General features: G+C 45.5%; 1 protein-coding gene across 1 annotated transcript in view; it reads right to left on the bottom strand.

Annotated features, from left to right (window-relative positions):
* Nucleotides 1–17736, bottom strand: part of Gxylt2 (glucoside xylosyltransferase 2) — a 92347-nt gene that overhangs the window by 18451 nt on the left and 56160 nt on the right. The window contains exons 4-5 of the mRNA XM_052174438.1: nucleotides 5062–5313; nucleotides 1696–1819 (exon numbers count right to left, since the gene is read on the bottom strand). Coding sequence (XP_052030398.1) covers nucleotides 1696–1819; nucleotides 5062–5313 — 376 coding nt within the window. The remainder of the gene's footprint in view (nucleotides 1–1695; nucleotides 1820–5061; nucleotides 5314–17736) is intronic.

Genomic DNA, 17736 nt, shown 5'->3' with positions numbered 1-17736 from the left:
CTGCTGCAGTTGCTGGGCTGAGCCTTGGGCATTCCTAATCTTAGTTTCTATGAGACACCATCTGTTTATTTAACCAGCACCTACTGAACTATCTCCAGGATCCTAGAACCCCAGCTGACGCACCTTCCCCTGCAGAAAGAACAATCTCTGCTTAAGAAAGAAAAAGAGGTGTAGACTGTGTTCTCTCTCTCTCTCTCTCTCTCTCTCTCTCTCTCTCTCTCTCTCTCCTCTCCCTCTCCCTCTCCCTCTCTCTCTCTCTCTCTCTCTCTCTCTCTCTCTCTCTCTGTGTGTGTGTGTGTGTGTTAAAAGTCACCCATGCTGACTTCCTTATTTTCTTTCCTAAGATTTGATTATTTTTGATCCAGAGACATACAGAATTAGACATAGCAGATGCTTTTCTTAGGGTGACATGTAACACAGGCCGAATCTTTATCTCCATGGGTCTCTACTTCAGGAAAGGAAGGACCAACGGGAGTATCCAGATTAAAATATATAAATAAAGGATTACTTTATTTCCCCTATAAAAATTTCTTTTTCTTTTCTTTCATTTTTTGTTTTTTGGGTTTTTTTTTTTAATTTGTTTTTTTAGAGACAGGGTTTCTCTGTATAGCCCTGGCTGTCCTGGAACTCACTCTGTAGACTGGGTTGGCCTTGAACTCAGAAATCTGCCTGCCTCTTCCTCCCAGAGTGCTGGGATTACAGGTGTGCGCCACCACCACCCGATGAAATCTTTCTCAAAGGTAGCCATGGTTTTTATTTTAATGAAATTAAATAAGTTTCTAGCAAAGGCTAGGCATGGGAAGAAGGAGCTGTTATTAGATTTAGGTATTAATATGAAAACGGAGACAGAAATTTTCATCTGCCTTTGTTCTAATTATGCTTCTATTCACTGCAATAAAGACCATGATATATGGGGAGGAAAGGGTTTACTTCATCTTATACTTCAGGTAACAGTCCAGTTCTGAACTCAGGGCAGGAACCTGGAGGCAGGAACTGGAGCAGAGACTGCAGAGGAGCCCTGCTCATTGGCTTGCTCAGGCACTCAGAACCAGTGGCCCAGTGGTGGTACCGCCCACAGTGGGCTGGGCCTCCCACACTAACCGTTAATCAAGACAATGCCCCATAGAGTTGCCTACAGACCAGTCTGAAGGCGTCATTTTTCTCAATTGAAGTTCCTTTTCCCAAAGGACCCTAGCTTGGGTGGGGTTCACAAAACAAAACAACAGTCAGGATACCCTTCCCCACTCCCACCCCCAACCACCAAGTTAACAACATAATAAAATTTTCTTTTGCTTTAGATAACAAAACCCTGGGAGCCCAAGAGCTTATTCCTTCGGACATCCAGCAGTTGCTCCACCTCGAGGGTCTTGTGCTGAGATGACGGTGGAAGCATCTGGTTTTGTGGCTTCTGCCACTTTGCACTGCGCTTCAAGGAAGAACGGTGAGACAAGACTGCAAAGATACTCTCTATAACCGAGAGCAGCGCTGGAGGCTTTGACATTCGGCCTTTTGTCTCAGTTGCTGGGGCCCGGCCTCCGCAGATACCCAGGGGCCAAATATAGGGGGTGGGCAAGAGGAACACAGGCCTCTCTGTGCACCGCGTAGGTCCATCAATAGCAGTCTCAGCATGGAATGTTCCCTGTGAAATGTGCTGGGTGTACTCCTACACAGTGGCACTCTGAAAAGAGCACTTACCTGGGTTGAAATAAAAAATAATATTTAATAAATCCTGGTCTCCCCACGTGATGGCATTCTTATACTTCTGGTACAGCGGGAGCAGCATCTCCTCCCAAGCCAGGCCTGTTGGAATCAGGCTGTTCTGGAAGAGACAGAACCATGAAAGCAGGTGAGGCAAAGCCGGTGTGCCTTGTCCCGTGAAAATGCGGACGGCTTCCCTTTATCCTAAAGACAGAGCAAAGGCAGATCACAGAACCAAGCAAAGCAAAGCAAAGCTGCGGTAGAGTTTGGGCGGATGTGCCTGTGGATGCAGAGTGGACCAAAATGTGGAGAGGGCCCTGAGGGTTTCTTATCTTTTCCTGTTTATTTTAAATATTGTTTATTAGTGTGTGTGTGTGTGTGTGTGAGAGAGAGAGAGAGAGAGAGATCATGCGCTGTGGGGTACATGTGGAAGTCCTGGAGGACAGCTTTGTAAAGTTGGTTTTCTCCTATCTCCTACCTTTATGTGGGTTACAGAGATGGAATTTAGGAATTCAGGGCATCAGGCTTGTGTTGTCAGGTGGAACCCCCCCTCCCCCCAGGCTGTTTCATCAGCCTTTTCTTTTCTGAGGTGTGTGAGATGTGTAAGAAGACCCATTTGTGTGTGTGTGTGTGTGTGTGTGTATGTGTGGATACGAGCACACGTGTATCACAGCACACATACACGGGAATGAGATGGCAGCCTTCGGATAGCTGACCCTGCCTTTTCGACCTTGTCTGAGACACAGTCTCTTTGCTGCTAATTGCAGGCTAGCTGACTGATAACTTCCAGCATTGCTCCTGTCTGGACCTTTAGCGTGCTGGGGTTGCAGGCCACTGGATGACTGTGTCCAGTTTTTCAGGGGTTCTGGGGTTCTGAACTCCAGTCATCAGTTTGGTGATGACATATACATTTTTACCCACTGAGTCTTCTCTCCAGATCCAGCCTGTGATTTCTAAAAAACCATGCTTTATTCATTAAAAAATCATCTTAGAACTATTTTATATTTGTGAAGAAACAAAACAGTGATCACAGAGTCAAGGCATTTAATGGAAACCATCTTTCTTTCCCTATTCCTTCATTTAATTAACAAAATTTGGCGTGTCTTGCACTGTATCCAGGCTGATCTTCAATGTGGGTCCTCCGCATTTACCCCCTACATGCTGTGGTTATAGGTGTGTGCCACTATATCTGTCCTGTCCTTGTTTCAGAAAAAATTACTTTTAAACTAAAAGTAGCATACCCACAAGTGAAGTATTCAACTAGTACATTCAGATAAAAAGTTGCAAAGTGTATTTTTTTCTGCTGCCCTTTCTAGATCCTCCTCCTACTTTCCACCAAAGCATCTGCAATGATCAATTCAAGGTCTCTCAGGCATTTTTCTGGAAATTTCTAAGGCATAAAAGTATTATTTTTTCTTCACTTGAGAATTTTGTAAATTGAATTATTGATAGTATTATACAGATTAGCCTGTTTTTAATTTCTTTTTTAATTTATGTGTATGGGTGGGTGTGTGGTGGTTTGAAAATGCTTGCCCCATGAGAAGTGCTACTCTTAGGAGGTGCAGCCTTGTGGGAATAGGTGTGGCCTTGCTGGCAGAAGTGTGTCACTGTGTAGACAGGCTTTGAGGGCTCCTGGTGCTCATAGATGCCTGTGGAAGAGTGTCTCCTGGGTGCCTTCAGATCAAGATATAGACCTCTCAGCTCCTCCAGCACCATGTCCACCTGCACGCTGCCATGCTTCCTACCATGATCATAATGGACTGAATGTCTGAACCTAGCCCTAGTTGAATGTTGTCCTTTATAAGAGTTGCTTTGAGCCGGGCAGTGGTAGTGTATGCCTTTAAATCCCAGCACTTGGGAGGCAGAGGCAGGCAGATTTCTGAGTTTGAGGCCAGCCTGGTCTACAGAGTGAGTTCCAGGACAGCCAGGGCTACACAGAGAAACCCTATCTTGGAAAAAAACAAACAAAAAACAAAAACAAAAAGAGTTGCTTTGGTCATGGTGTCTCTTCAAAGCGATGGAACCCTAACTAAGACAGAGTGTTTTATGTGCATGGATGTCTGTGCACCACATGTGTGCCAGGTGCCCATGAAGGCTAGATGAGGTTCTTTGGTCACAGATGGCTGTAGGCTGCCATTGAGTGCTGGCTCTTTTAACTACAGAGCCCTTAGCCTCTTCTTTTTCATTTTTCATTGTTTGGGCATGCTGTGAATTGAAGCCTTGTACAGACCACACACCAGCTATTCTTCCTCTTTTTGGTATATGTGTGTACAGGGGTGTGGACATTCGTGTTAGTGGTGGTGCAAACTTGTAAGTAAGTGGATGTGAACATGTGTGCAAGTGCTGGTGGAGGCCAATGAACATCAAATGTTGCTTCTTAGAGACCATCTACTTATTTTATGAGACAGGATATCTCAGTGGCCTAGGACTTACCACATAGGATAAGCTAGCTGGACAGTGGTCCCCAGAAATCTCCCTGCCTCTGCCACCCCAGCATTGGGATGATAAGCCACATCTGGCTTTTGTTTTATTTCAAGACAGCGTTTCTCTGTATAGCCCTGACTGTCCTAGAACTCGTTCTATAGTCCAGGTTAACCTTGAACTCAGAGATACCCCTGCCTCTGCCTCCTGAGTACTGGGATTAAAGGCATGTGCCATCATTGCCTGGATTTTAAAAGATATTTTCTGGCTTTTTAAACACATGGATTAATTACAGGCCCTCGGGGCTTGCAAGGGAAGCACTTTATCAACTGAGCTGTCTCCCAGCCTTCTATGCTTCTTAACAGGAGGAGAATGGGGACTGTCATCTAAAGACCTTCATTTTGGTTCTTCTTATTCATGTTTTTACTAGTAGGGAAGAGACCCCAATCAGCGAGGCACAGAGATCAGCATACTCACATAAATACACATCCAGGGTCATTTGGATTGGACACGAGCTCTGAAGCCTTGGGTAAGCACAGTTCAGACACTATACAATTCAGAAACATCACATAGTATTTCTGAATGAAGCTTCCCATTCCACCCCCACCTGAGCTTTTCTGAGCTAAATTCCACCATGTTTCAAATACTTTCCTCTGGATCCTTCCATCCACATCCACAGGCCAAATCACCACAGCCACACCCAAAGCCTCCCAGCATGTCCCCACTGGAAAGGTTAACTCCTGGTCTTTTATTTTTTATTTTTTCCTGATACAGTGTTTCTCCGTGTTGTCCTGTCTGTCCTGGAACTCACTCTGTAGATCAGGCTGGTCTTGAACTCAGAGATCTGCTTGGCCCTGCCTCCTGAGTGCTGGAATTTAAGGAGTTTGTCACCATTGCCCTTAACTCCTGGTCTTTAGATGGCATTTTGAAGCTCGTCCTTACCTTGAAGTGGGTACTTCTTATGCGAGTCAAGTTCATGAGCATGACCCCTGAGTTCACCCCTGCGGAGCCGTAGAAAGGATGCCTCGCAAAGCGACTGTACCAGCCAATCTTGGGGATTTCATGCTCTGGGGCCATGGCAGCAAGCTGGGTGGAGTTAAACTGCCTCAGAAGCTTCCAGATGTCGTCCACGGGCCGCAGAAAGAGGACATCAGTGTCGACGTAGAGAAGTGAGTCCACATCCTTTAAGATCACCTTTGCGTACAAGGGGCGGGGACAAAACAAAGCCAGAAACAATGAGAGTGGCTCCACAGGAGAAATGCCACTGTCGTGACCAATGTCAGATTCTATACCAGGTGCCACTCTTTAAAAAAAAAAAGATTTATTTACTTATTATATGTAAGTACACTGTAGCTGTCTTCAGATACACCAGAAGAGGGCATCAGATCTCATTGCAGATAGTTGTGAGCTATCATGCAGTTGCTGGGATTTGAACTCAGGACTTCTGGAAGAGCAGTTGGTGCTCTTCACCCTGAGCCATCTCTCCAGCCCTCCAGATGCCACTCTTAGCTCCCATTCATCTCTCTTCCTGTCACCTGAGGATGAGTATCAGCCAAGAAGTAGAGACTTAAGGGCAGATAAACCCGACTCTAGACTGACTCGACTTCAGAGACCCTGGTCTAGTTGTTTATGGGCCAGGGTGTTTGTAATCCAAACTGAAAGAAGGGACATTGAAAGTGGAATTTTGTATAATTTTCGGATGTCATAGAATATTCTTGCTCTGAGTTTTAAAATAAAACAAACACACACCATAGACTTTTATTTACCAAGAGGCTTGCTACATATATTTTCCCTACCCTTCTTGGTTGCAGGGGACAACCCTGCATCTACACCCCCAGCCCTGGAGTGTAAAACTTTAAAGCATAAGTTAACAGTAATACCAGTGATACTATTTCTCTTTCTCTCTCTCTCTCTCTCTCTCTCTCTCTCTCTCTCTCTCTCTCTCTCTTTGGTTTTTTGGATTTGGTTTTTCAAGACAGAGTTTCTCTGTGTAGCCCTGGCTGTCCTGGAACTCACTCTGTAGACCAGGCTGGCCTTGAACTCAGAAATCTGCCTGCCTCTGCCTCCCAGAGTGCTAGGATTACAGGCGTATGCCACCACCACTGGGCTATTGTCTCATTTTGTTGTTGTTCCCCAAACTTCGGAACAACTTAGCCAAGGGAAGATTTAACTCTTTCTGAGTCCTCGATGTAATCATACAAGTTATAAATTAACATGTGTGTGTCTCTGGGTCTAAATCCACAATGAAACCCTGACACCTCAAGTGACAGCATTTGGAGACATGGCTTTGGAAGACCACTGGCATTAACTGAGGTTGTAAGGACACCATCGTAATGCATTAGTGCCCTTTGGGCAGCAGGGACCAGAAAGTGCCCTCTCTTCCCGCCCCATTATGACAAAGTGAGAAGGTGGCCAGTCACGCACAGCACATACGGGAGAGAACCTTTGCTTAAACCCAACCCTGCTGGCATCCAGGTCTGGGACCTTTCCCGATCAGAACTGTGGGAAACATGTTTCTGTTGTTTAAGGATCCAGTTACTCTTGTGTCGCTGGGGAGCTGAGCAGGTTAACACAGCACTTGTTCGGTTCCCCAGCATTTAACACAGGTACCATGCGATCCAGTTTCGCAGGGACTTAAACCCGAGTTATTTCAAAGCCTACTTGACTAACCTCAGGCTCTTTCTCTCCTCGTCTATTAGAGGAACAAATTTTATAAATTAGTATATAAAATTAAAAATAACATCTACCATCATATTAAAACAAAATAAAACAAACTGGTCAGGCATAGTAATGTATCCCAGCACTTAGGAGGCAGAGGCAGACAGATAGCTGAGTTCTAGGGCACTTTGGTCTACAGAGTTTCTTGAGAAACTCTGTCTCAAAACAAAACAAAAAACAAAATGAAAACAAAAACACTCTAAGATCCTGATTTCATTCAGACTTATGATGAATTCTGCAATAGAGAGTATAATCCCCTCCCTTTTTTAAAATCTACCAATCAACCACTCAGCCTGGAGTAGTGTCGCATGCCTTTATTCCCAGCACTCTGGAAGCAGAAGTTGGCATATCTCTGAGTTTGAGGCTAGCTGTAGTTTACAGAGAAACCCCATCTCAAAACAAACAAACAACTACGCTGAATTCTCCTTATTTTCCTTATTTCCTATGGAAAGGTAAAAGCTGCCACAGGTTGGCACTAGTCTGCCTCATTCAGAAATCCTAGTGGAATGTGGAGAGAGGGCAGACTCTCCACAAAAGTGTTAACAAGCATGTTATGATACTAAATTACACATCACATGTAATTAGGAACCTGTTGTCTTACGCCTATCCCCAAGACCATCCCAAGGACTTCATGTCCTGCTGATCTAGTCTTTCTTTGGAAGGAAACCAGAACACACCTGCTCCAAATATGAAGAACTGCTCAGCTGAAGACAGCACACAGGGGAGCTATCTGCCTGCCCTGTCTGATTTTCTAGAAACAGGACAGAGACTCCTAAAAACATAGACCCTTCTAATCTTCCCCCACTAGTTCCTACCCAAAGAGAGGAGGTATACTCTCCTCTGCAGACCTCAGCAGCTCAGAAACTGAGACTCTGAAGACTTTTCTCAACTAACCTTCCCCCCCCCCCACTATCACATTGCCCTTCCCAAAATTCCCCTGGAAATTCACAGCTGCTTTGCTTTGCCTTGTCATTGCTTTGCAATTTATTATTCTCAAAGGGCTGGCAGGAGGGGGGAGGAGGGGGGAGGGCAGAAAGGCTTTTGCTGAAAGCTGATGATCTGAGCTGCATCCTAGAGACCCATATGGTGGAAGAAGAGACCCAAGGCCAGCAGGGTGTCCTCTGATCTCTGTATTCAAGCCACAGCATGAATACCTGTACACAGATACACACACACACACACACACAGACACGCACACACATACACACACACACAGACACACACACAGACACACACACATACACACACACACACAGACACAGACACACAGACACACACACACATACACACAGACACACACAGACAGACACACACACACACAGACACACACACAGACACACACATACACACACACATACACACACACAGACACACACACACACACAGACATACACACAGACACACACACATACACACACACACATACACACACACAGACACACACACACAGACACACACACACACACACCCAGACACCCAGACACACACACACACAGACACACATAGACACACAGACACAGACACACACACACACTCGGGCATGCACGCACGCACGCACGCACGCACGCACGCACGAAATAAATAAATAACAAAGTGGTGGTTTGGATAAGGGCGCCCATAGTCTCATAATATTTAAGACATAATATTGCTTAGTCTCCAGGGAGTGGCACTTTTTGAAAGGATTTGGAGTTGTGTGGCCTTTTTAAAAGGAGGAAGTGTGTCATTGGGGGAGGGCTTAAGGTTTCAAAAGCTATTGCCAGGCTCCCCCCCCCCACCTCTCGCTGCATCAGGATCTATCTCTCAGTTACTTCTGCCATGCCTGATGCCATGCTCCCCACCATGATGACAATGAACTAAATCTCTGAGACTAGGCAAGGCCCCAACTAAATGCTTTCTTTTATAAGAGTTGCCTCGGTTTGTCTCTTCAGAGCAATAGAACAGTGACTGAGACAAATAGCGTAATGAAATGTATGGTTCTCAGTTAGATAATTAACTAAGCCAGTCTCCTGCCCTGGGACCCTGTGTGTCCTCCTGTGTTATATATGTGTCATGTGCTCACAAACTTCCTTCTCTTATTACTCTCCTGTTTTAGACTCTGTTTCAACAATGAACTTAAGATGATTGGAGGGGGGATTATATTTCCTCTCCCTCACAGGGAAGAAAAATTGAAGTACAAAAGTATTCTAAGTTCATGTGTTAAATAACGATTGTCTGAGTGGGACCCATGAACCTAAAGCAAGATGAAGTCGTTTGCCAGAAGGGTTTAAGTGTCTGACACTGTAGAGTGTTAAAAAGAAAAAAACTAATTTAAAACCTGAGATGTAGAGAGGGGGAGAAAGGCACTTCAGCTCTTGGGGAAGTTCTCTTTATTGTTGTGTAGAATAAGACCCAATTAAGGCATGTCCTACCAATGCTTTAATTAGCTACGGGTCTTGCAGAAAACTACTAGCAAATTGAAGTTCACCGACTAGATTACCTTCACTGTTTTCCTTGGTCTTTAATCATTGCTATATTGATACTTATTTTAATAAAAAAAATTGGTTATCAACCCTCATCAAAACAAAACAAGGAAAAAAAAGGAAAAAAAGATAGGCGGAAGAGCTAGGAAAGATGAGGAGGCAGGGAGCTATTGTACCAGGAAGGAATGTCGCTCCCGAGGGGAAACCTGATACGCTTGGTAGGACTTTTATAAACAGTCCTTTTCTATCCCATTGTGGTTTTAGTTTCTGGCACAAGCTCTCACTACATAGCCTATGATGGCCTTGAACATGACATCCTCTGGCCTCTGCCTCTTAAGTGCACCACCATGCCCTGGTAGAATGAAAACGGGGCAACATTTTTATTTATAACAACATCTTATTGTTTCACATATTTGTTTTCTATTACAGACAAAGTACAACTTGCTGAAGTCAGTTCTCTCCTTTGACCATGTGGATTCTTAGGACTGAACTCAGGTCATCATGACGACTTAGCAGGAAGTGCTTCTACCAGACGAGTCATATTGCCAGCCCTGCCTTTTCCTTTCTAACAGTAACCATTTAATTGGTTCAAATATATTGTTTGGCTGTCCTGGAAGTGTTGGAGATGTGGCTATTATGGTTAGCAGTAGCAGAGAAGCTGGGCATTGTGGAGAGCTGGCCCTGGGGTCATGAGAGTAGGAGAGATGGCCCTATCTGTCACTGGCTGCAGCACTCTGGAAAGTAGGCCCTGCACCTCTCCTGAGTAACAGGAGGACAAGTGGCCTGGGCTTCAGGGATTGGGCATAAGCCCCCACAGGCATGAGTGCCGGAGAGCTGGCCCAGCCCCTTGCCTGTTGCAGCATTTGGGAGAGCCAGCCTTGCACCTCCTCTGGGCAGCACAGTAGAGCTGGCCCTGAGGGTGTGGGCTTGGATGAGCTGGCCTCTAAGGCATGAAAGCTGGAGTGCTGGGTCTGCCCCTTGCTGGCAGCCGCAATGGATGGGTCAGCCAGGGCAAGGCAGGAGAGCTCGCCATGGTGATGTAGATGTGGAAGAGCTGGTGGGCTGACCAGATCAGATATGTATCAGGCCCAGATCCAGGGCTTTGAATTGTCCCACCCCAGCATCTACCCAATTGGTGAATTGCCAGAAGGCATGAAGGGGCCAGTTCTCCAGTTCCAAAACTACAGCCATTGTCTCCATGACACAGGGAGACAACGGGATATCCGAGAGGAGTCCCCAGTGAAGTTCTAGGAGATTGAGTAACAGAAGCCAGAGGCGTCTCAAACCAGACCAAGGAGTCATTGCCATGAATGTTTTCAAGCAAAGACGTGTGGACCAAAGAGTATACTGTGGGACATTCTGTGACACGCTACGGTTTCCACAATGAGATTTTTTTCTCTGTTGTGGGGAGGTTACAAGGGTAGAGGGCAGAAACAAGGGGAGAGGGAGATGATGGGAATGGGGTGCATGATGTGAAATTCACACAGAGCCAATGAAAATTTAAACATATATTGTTTGATTCTAAAGACTTTAAAGGTTAGAACTGAGAAATGAGAAAAATTAATACTGTTGAGGCTTGGTCTTTCAGTATAGTGTAATGTTAAGTGTGGCCCCCAAGACCTGGAGTCTGCACATAGACCCAAGAGAACTGCCCCTGAATTATTCCTGAATGGCAAACAAAGATGCCAACAGCTGTAGAGAGCCTTATTGGGGTGCAGTGCTGCCTGGCAGGAACTTGACATTGGCCAAGGACAGGGCTTCAAGCAGGAATCTGACATTAGGGCATCATAGGGAAGTAGGTTAAGGCAGGAATTTTTATCTTAGAGTGGAACGGAAAGAAGCAGACTTCAGGCAAGATTTTGGGCTTGGACAAGGAAGTAGGCTCAGGTATTTTGGTCATTCTGACAAGGCCTTGGAAACAACTGTCTCAGGACTTTGCTTATTGCCTTGACAATTTTGTTTTTATTATCTTGCTTGTTCCTCGTTGTACCATTGATCTTAATACCTGCATGTAATTAAATTGTTATAAAAGTGGATTGGAAATTATTAAACCCACCTTCAGGCTCAGAATTGACTGGGGTCATGCTGCAATGTTGTCTAATTGTCTTTTTCTTTTTAATCCTCACACCTGCGCTGGAGAACCTGTTGACTGACTGAGCGGGCTTGGTCAAACAGCCAATACATGGGCAGAAGAGACATAGTGGGGTTTAAGATTTCCTGGCTTGGTGTCCGAGGAGAAGGTGGGGGTGGAGAAGAGGGGAAGGAAAGGGAGAGGGGGAGAGGGGAAGAAGAGGAGGAGGAGGAGGAGGAGGAGAAGGAGGAGGAGGAGGAGGAGGAGGAGGAGGAGGAGGAGGAGGAGGAGGAGGAGGAGGAGGACGTGGTGAGCAAGACGTTCTACCACTGAGCTACATCCCCAGGCCCAGACTTCATAAATTCCCATTTCAGGCCACTCTGTTATAACAACAGAAAGACTATAAGAGGTTGCAGAATCAGTTGGAAGTAATCTAAAAATGACAAAATTAGAGGCATATGTGTCAAGTTCAGCCCAAAGCATGATGATGATGATGATGATGATAATGATGATGATTTAAACATTTTGGCATAAAGAGACTTTTAAAAACTTTGAATTACCTGCCTACTTTTTTAATTACTTGCCTAGTTTTTAAAATTTTATCATTATTTTATGTATATGAATGTTTTGTTTGCATGTATGCAGGTGCACTCATACATGCCTATGCTCATGGAGGCCAGAGGAGGGCAACAGATACCCTGAAAGTGGATTCATTGTCAATGTGAGCCACCACAGTGCTGGAAATCAAACCCGGGTCTTTTGGAAGAGCAGCAAGTACTCTTAACCACCGAGGCATCTCTAGCCCTACTTGCCCAGGGTAAAATTTTTTTTCCTTTGGTGCCAAGCATGGTGGCACAAAACTTTAACCACAGCACTATGGAGGTAGAAAAAGGCTAAGGTCAGTCTGAAACCAGCCTGGTCTACATAAAGGGTTCTAGGCTACATAGTAAGGCCCTGTTTCAGATTGTTTAAAATGTTTACAGTTATCTACTTATTAATTATCATTATTATTATTAGTAGTAGTAGTAGAGTAGTCATAATGTGTGTTGTGCATATGTGTCGGGGCACTCATGCTACAGTGCACACACAGAAGTCAGACTATTTGTAGGAGTTCGTTCATTCACTATGTGGAATCCACTAGGATGGAATTCACATGGTCAGGCCTAGTAGCAGATGCATTTATTTACTTGTTGAGATTTCTTGCCAAGATTGTTCACACTTTCTTAAAAATAAAGAGCTCACAAAACCACCTAAAAATCTATTTTACCATAGGGCAATGTGCTGCTCTTGGTGATAGACACCTGCAGGGTTCTCAGTTCAATGAACTAAACAGTTATGGAAGTCTCCATGAGTACCAGGCATAACCCAGCCAAACAAATGTCTTTACCTATAGGAGTCAGCAAAAAGATAAAACCACTGATTATATAGTATATAAGCAGGTAAAAAAACACATAAGGGAGTTTACAGTTTATTTATTCAAGAAAGGGTTTCACTATGTAGCCCAGGCTAATCTAGAATTCACAATACTCCAGCCTCTGCCTCCTGAGTTCCGAGGTAATAGGCTTGTGCTACTTTAGTTTCTGATCTAAAACTGCACAGCTCGGAACAGGTTCACATTGGGCACATGAGACCAGGACGGGTGTGTCTGACACACTGATAACAAAAGACCACATGGCTGGACACAGTGCCAGGAGCCATTCTCATAGAGATCTCAAAATCCCCCTCCTCTTAGCCATTTTAAGCTTGCTTTCTCTAGGCTGCTTTTAGAAGGAAATGTACTAGTTTAAAGATTAGCCAAGTAAGCTAGATGGTCAGTACATACAGTCTCACCCGAGTGGGCTCGAACAAACAAAGCTCATCTGTGGTTAGGTTACCATAGCAACTCCTTTCCACTTCACCTCCTCATGATCGAAATATGATGCCAAGTTCCTACTGCATCTGCCAAATCTTCCCTGAGATCCTGAGAGACAATTCTGAGAAACTGTTCCTGAAGAATGATGCTAGCCCCCTGAGATTGTTCCCCGAATACAATGACTTTCCCCCTTCACCCCTCCCCACACCTGCTTGCTTGCCTTTATAACGCCTTGTGTGAAAATTAAAGTTTGACAGCTTGATCAGAGTACAGACTTGCTGTCCGATTCTTTTGTGTCTGTCTTGTCTCTCACCTTCCATAGGTGGTTCCAGGGACCCTGTTGACTGTCCTGCGGGTCGGGACAACACAGCAACAACAGGAAGAGCCCGAGATGAAGAGAGAGAGGTATTGGGGCGGATGGTTTAGGGCTGAGGACATGCTTGTTTGGAGTCTGTGGGACGGTAGCCACCAGAGGGCTCTTTACTGAGGGGCTCCATCACTCTGTTGGCTCATCTGCTGAGACCAGACTGTTGGGAAACATAGACGAAGCAGGGAGATTTGTGAGCTGAGATTGGAGGGTGGACAGGCTCTGGTGACAACCAGCACAGAGTTGAAAATGGCTCAGTCCTAAACAGACAGAAGCCGTGGGGATAATAAATGGACTAACTGTGGAAAGGCAAGGTCAAGGCAACTCCAGGAATGTTTGCTCAAGCAACAGGAAACCGTGGTAACTGAGATGGGTCTACATCACCCTGAGGTGCCTCGGAAACACTAGAGTGTGCAGGTGCCAAAGCCTAGCTCCCTCCCTCCTCCTCTTCCTCTTCCTCCTCATCCTCTTCCTCCTCATCCTACTGCCTAGCACGGGCTAGCCTGGGACTCTCTGTGTAGAGCAGGCTGGGTTTGAACTCACAGAGATCCACTCTGTGACACCATATCTGGCTTCCTTTCTTTTCTTTTAGCAGTGACACATATACCTCAACGAGACCAACTTAAGGGAGCAATGGCTTACTTTATCTGTGGTATTGAAGATGCTGTGAGAGCTTGTAGGAGCAAGTCCCATTGCATCCACAAGAAGCAAACTGAAACAAAGTGTTGCGCTTATTTGGTCCCCCTTTTTCACAGTCCACCATTTGTAAACAGCAGAGTTGAAGTGGAAACTTAAGGGCTCTTTGGAAAGTTGGTTGGATGGTGTTTTGCTGGGGCAGATACATGAAGGAACCTTTAGCCAAAGTGGACACAGTTGAAAGACTAAGGCAGATTCATGAAGGAACGTTTAGCTGAAGCAGACACAGGGGAAAGGATGCTCTGCTATAGCAAGCACATGAAAGGACATGTGATGGATTCTTTGCTAACAATATGCATGTATCGGTCCACTTTACACTGTGTAGTTTAGCTGCATTTGTGATATCAGCTGCAGCCAGACCTGTGTAGAGGCAAACACATAGAGGAGTCCACAGACAGTGATGTAGGCTGAGCTAGGCTTCCTTATACAGCTAGCTGTGCAAAGCTTGTTCTTCACTGATCTTCACTTCAGAGAGAGGCACTGCTGAGAACTGGCATTCTGCTGGGTCCCTCCTGCTGACTCTGCGGGTGCTGAGGCTGAGTCCTGGCTGTCTCTGCTGAATAATGCTACCACCACCGGTTCCTGTTTGCTAACCCTACTCTACCCAGTTGGACTGCTAGTGAATGATCTGAGCTGCTGCTGCTGACCTGAGAACCGAACTGCTGATTTCCTGACAATGCGGACAGGAGTTGCTCCAAAGAACCTTCCTTCCTCCTCCTCCTCCTCCTCTACTTCTTCTTCCTCCTCCTCCTCTTCCACTTCCTCCTTCTCCCCCCTCCTCTTCCTCCTCCTCCCCCTCCTCTTCCTCCTTCTCCCCCACCTCTTCCTCCTCCTCCCCCTCCTCCTCCTCTTCTTCTTAAAAATTATTTATCTTATGTATTTGAGTACACTGTAGATATTTTCAGAAGAGGGCATCGGATCCCATTACAGATGGTCGTGAGCCACCATGTGGTTGCTGGGAATTGAACTCAGGTCCTCTGGAAGAGCAGTCAGTGCTCACAACCGCTGAGCCATCTCTCCAGTTCCCCAAAGAACCTTTCTAAACAGGTTCAGTTCCCCTTTTCTTTCTTTTCCTCCACCTCTGATGGACTAAAAGGGAGGGTAAAGCATTTAAGAACCATCATTAAAAATAGGTTTTGAAAAAATTAAAGTTACCTAGAGTCATAGAACTAACGGATCACATGGACATACAAGGCTCTCATATAGCAGCCAGGTAAGTCAATAAGCAGGAGCTTTGTTAGCAGAAACTTCTTCCCTTCCATCTAAACCATCAAGGGCAGGAAGTTATGGTTCACATCAGTGCACACGGCACATGCAGACAGGCGCCAAACATGGGAAGTGTTTTATGTCATCAGAGTCAAGAGGAAAAGAAATGGAGTTTTAGGACCTTCCTAATATCACAATGCACAGCTTATCTTGACTAGAAACTGGTATTAAGCCTTCTCACAATTAACCTGTAAAAAAAAAAAAAATACAAAATGACTGAAATCACACTCCATCCCGGTAGGCCTGCAATCATTGCTAGTTTCACCGTGAAGGGGATCATTGCTGGTTGTGATATAATGGAAGAAACATATTTACCAAAATATATAGAAGTTGCCGTTCTGATTCCTTTATGGAAATTAATGAACACTTGATGAAAGGCTTTTTTAACAAAGAGAAGTAGGGTGGCACACAAAGATCATTTGTCCCCAGTGCTGCTCAACCCTTCCATTGCCCCAACTCTGGACAGCTACTACAAGTGACCTAGCTCAGAAAGATGTGCTAAAAGCGTAGGAGAGATCGCTCAGCAGGTAAGAGCATTTCCTGTTCTTCTGAAGAACATGAATTCAGCTCCCAGCATTCACGCTGGGTGGTTCACAACCACCTGTAACTCAAGGTTTAGGGGGAAGGTGATGTCCTTTTCTGGCCTGTGTGGGGACTTGCATACTTGTGACATTACTCACACAGACACACACAGACACACACAGACACACAGACACACACACACACACACACACACAAAAAATCTCTTTTTAAAAAGAAAATAGAGAGAAAGAAACACATGCTAAGAGTACTAGTCACAGACCGCCTGGTTATCGGGAACTCTCTGGCTCTCTGTCAAATTCATCTTGCTCCATCTGTGAACCAATTTCCACAGTACAACTGGGTACAAATTGTGTGTGTGTGTGTGTGTGTGTTAAAATCTGACTAACCACATTCAAAACAGCTGAATCTGCCCATTTCGCTCCATTTTCTGCCCAACACCAAGGCACGACAATAGTCCCCCAGGAATCTGACATGCTCTGCTTCTGTCTAACCCACTCCTCTCAGATAGCCACGGAGACTCTTAGCTTGCACGTGATTTCATGTTGACCCGGTGGGGATTTCCAGCTGCCGTATTTAATTACTTCGCATTTGGAAGTTACCGGATCTTTGCGCATCCACTGCTGATTAGTTCCCTTGTCGTCAGGGAACACTCTGCATGACTTCAATCCACCCAGCCTTGTTTTATGGCCCAGCATATGGTCTATCTGTGAATGTTTCCTGTAGATTTGTAACACATGTTCGCTCAGCAGTTGGTGGGTGGTGTGTTCCACAAGGTCTGTGGCTGTCCCTGAGGTCACGGGCTTGATAGTGTTGCTACGGTCTTCTCTATCCACACTGATGATAACCATGTGCGCCCCGTGGAGCATCTGCTCCAGACACAGAGAAAGAAGGAAGAGTGAGATAAATTATGGTTTTACCCATGACACTATGTCTGTCCCCTTCCACACTCTGCCCCTTGTCTTGGGTTTTAGAAGAAGCCCCAGCAGGGCACTTGTGACTTAGGAAGGTCAATTTCCCAGCACTAATCATTAAAGGCCATTGTCTTAATTAGCTTTCTGTTGTTGTGATAAAGACCTTCACCAAAAGCACTCTATGGAGCAAAGGGCTTACTTGGCTTACACTTTGAGGCAATGGTCCATTATCAAGGAAAGTCAGGGCAGGAACTCTAGCAGAAATCTGGAGGCAGGAACGGAAACAGGAGCCACGGGTGAACACTGCTCACCAACAGGCTTCTTCTGGCTCGCTCAGTGCAGCTTCTTAGATACTCAGGGCCATCTGCCACATCAGGGGTGGCATGGCCTCTAGGGGGCTGAGCCCCTAAGCATCAATCATCAATAATCTGCCCACAGGTATTCCCACAGGCCAGTGTGGTTGGGACATTTCTTTCAATTCAGGTTCTTCTCCCTAGATAGCTAGCTGCTGTTAAGTTGACACAAACACAAGCCACTCTAGGCTTCCCAGATGCCAGGCAGAGCTGTGCACACACTGGGTAGTGTCCCTAGCTCTGATCCAATGTCGCTTAGAAAGCCCTTCCAAGAACCCCTCTTCTTTCCCTCTGTGTGCCCTTCAACACACCCCAGGACTCCCTTCCTCCTTCCACATCCCAACACCAGTGGTCTTTTCTTAAATCGCCCCCTCCCTCCAT

The sequence above is a fragment of the Apodemus sylvaticus genome, chromosome 2, assembly GCF_947179515.1.
Source record: "Apodemus sylvaticus chromosome 2, mApoSyl1.1, whole genome shotgun sequence".
NCBI classification, from domain to species: domain Eukaryota; kingdom Metazoa; phylum Chordata; class Mammalia; order Rodentia; family Muridae; genus Apodemus; species Apodemus sylvaticus.
This window is presented reverse-complemented; position numbering and strand designations above follow the sequence as displayed.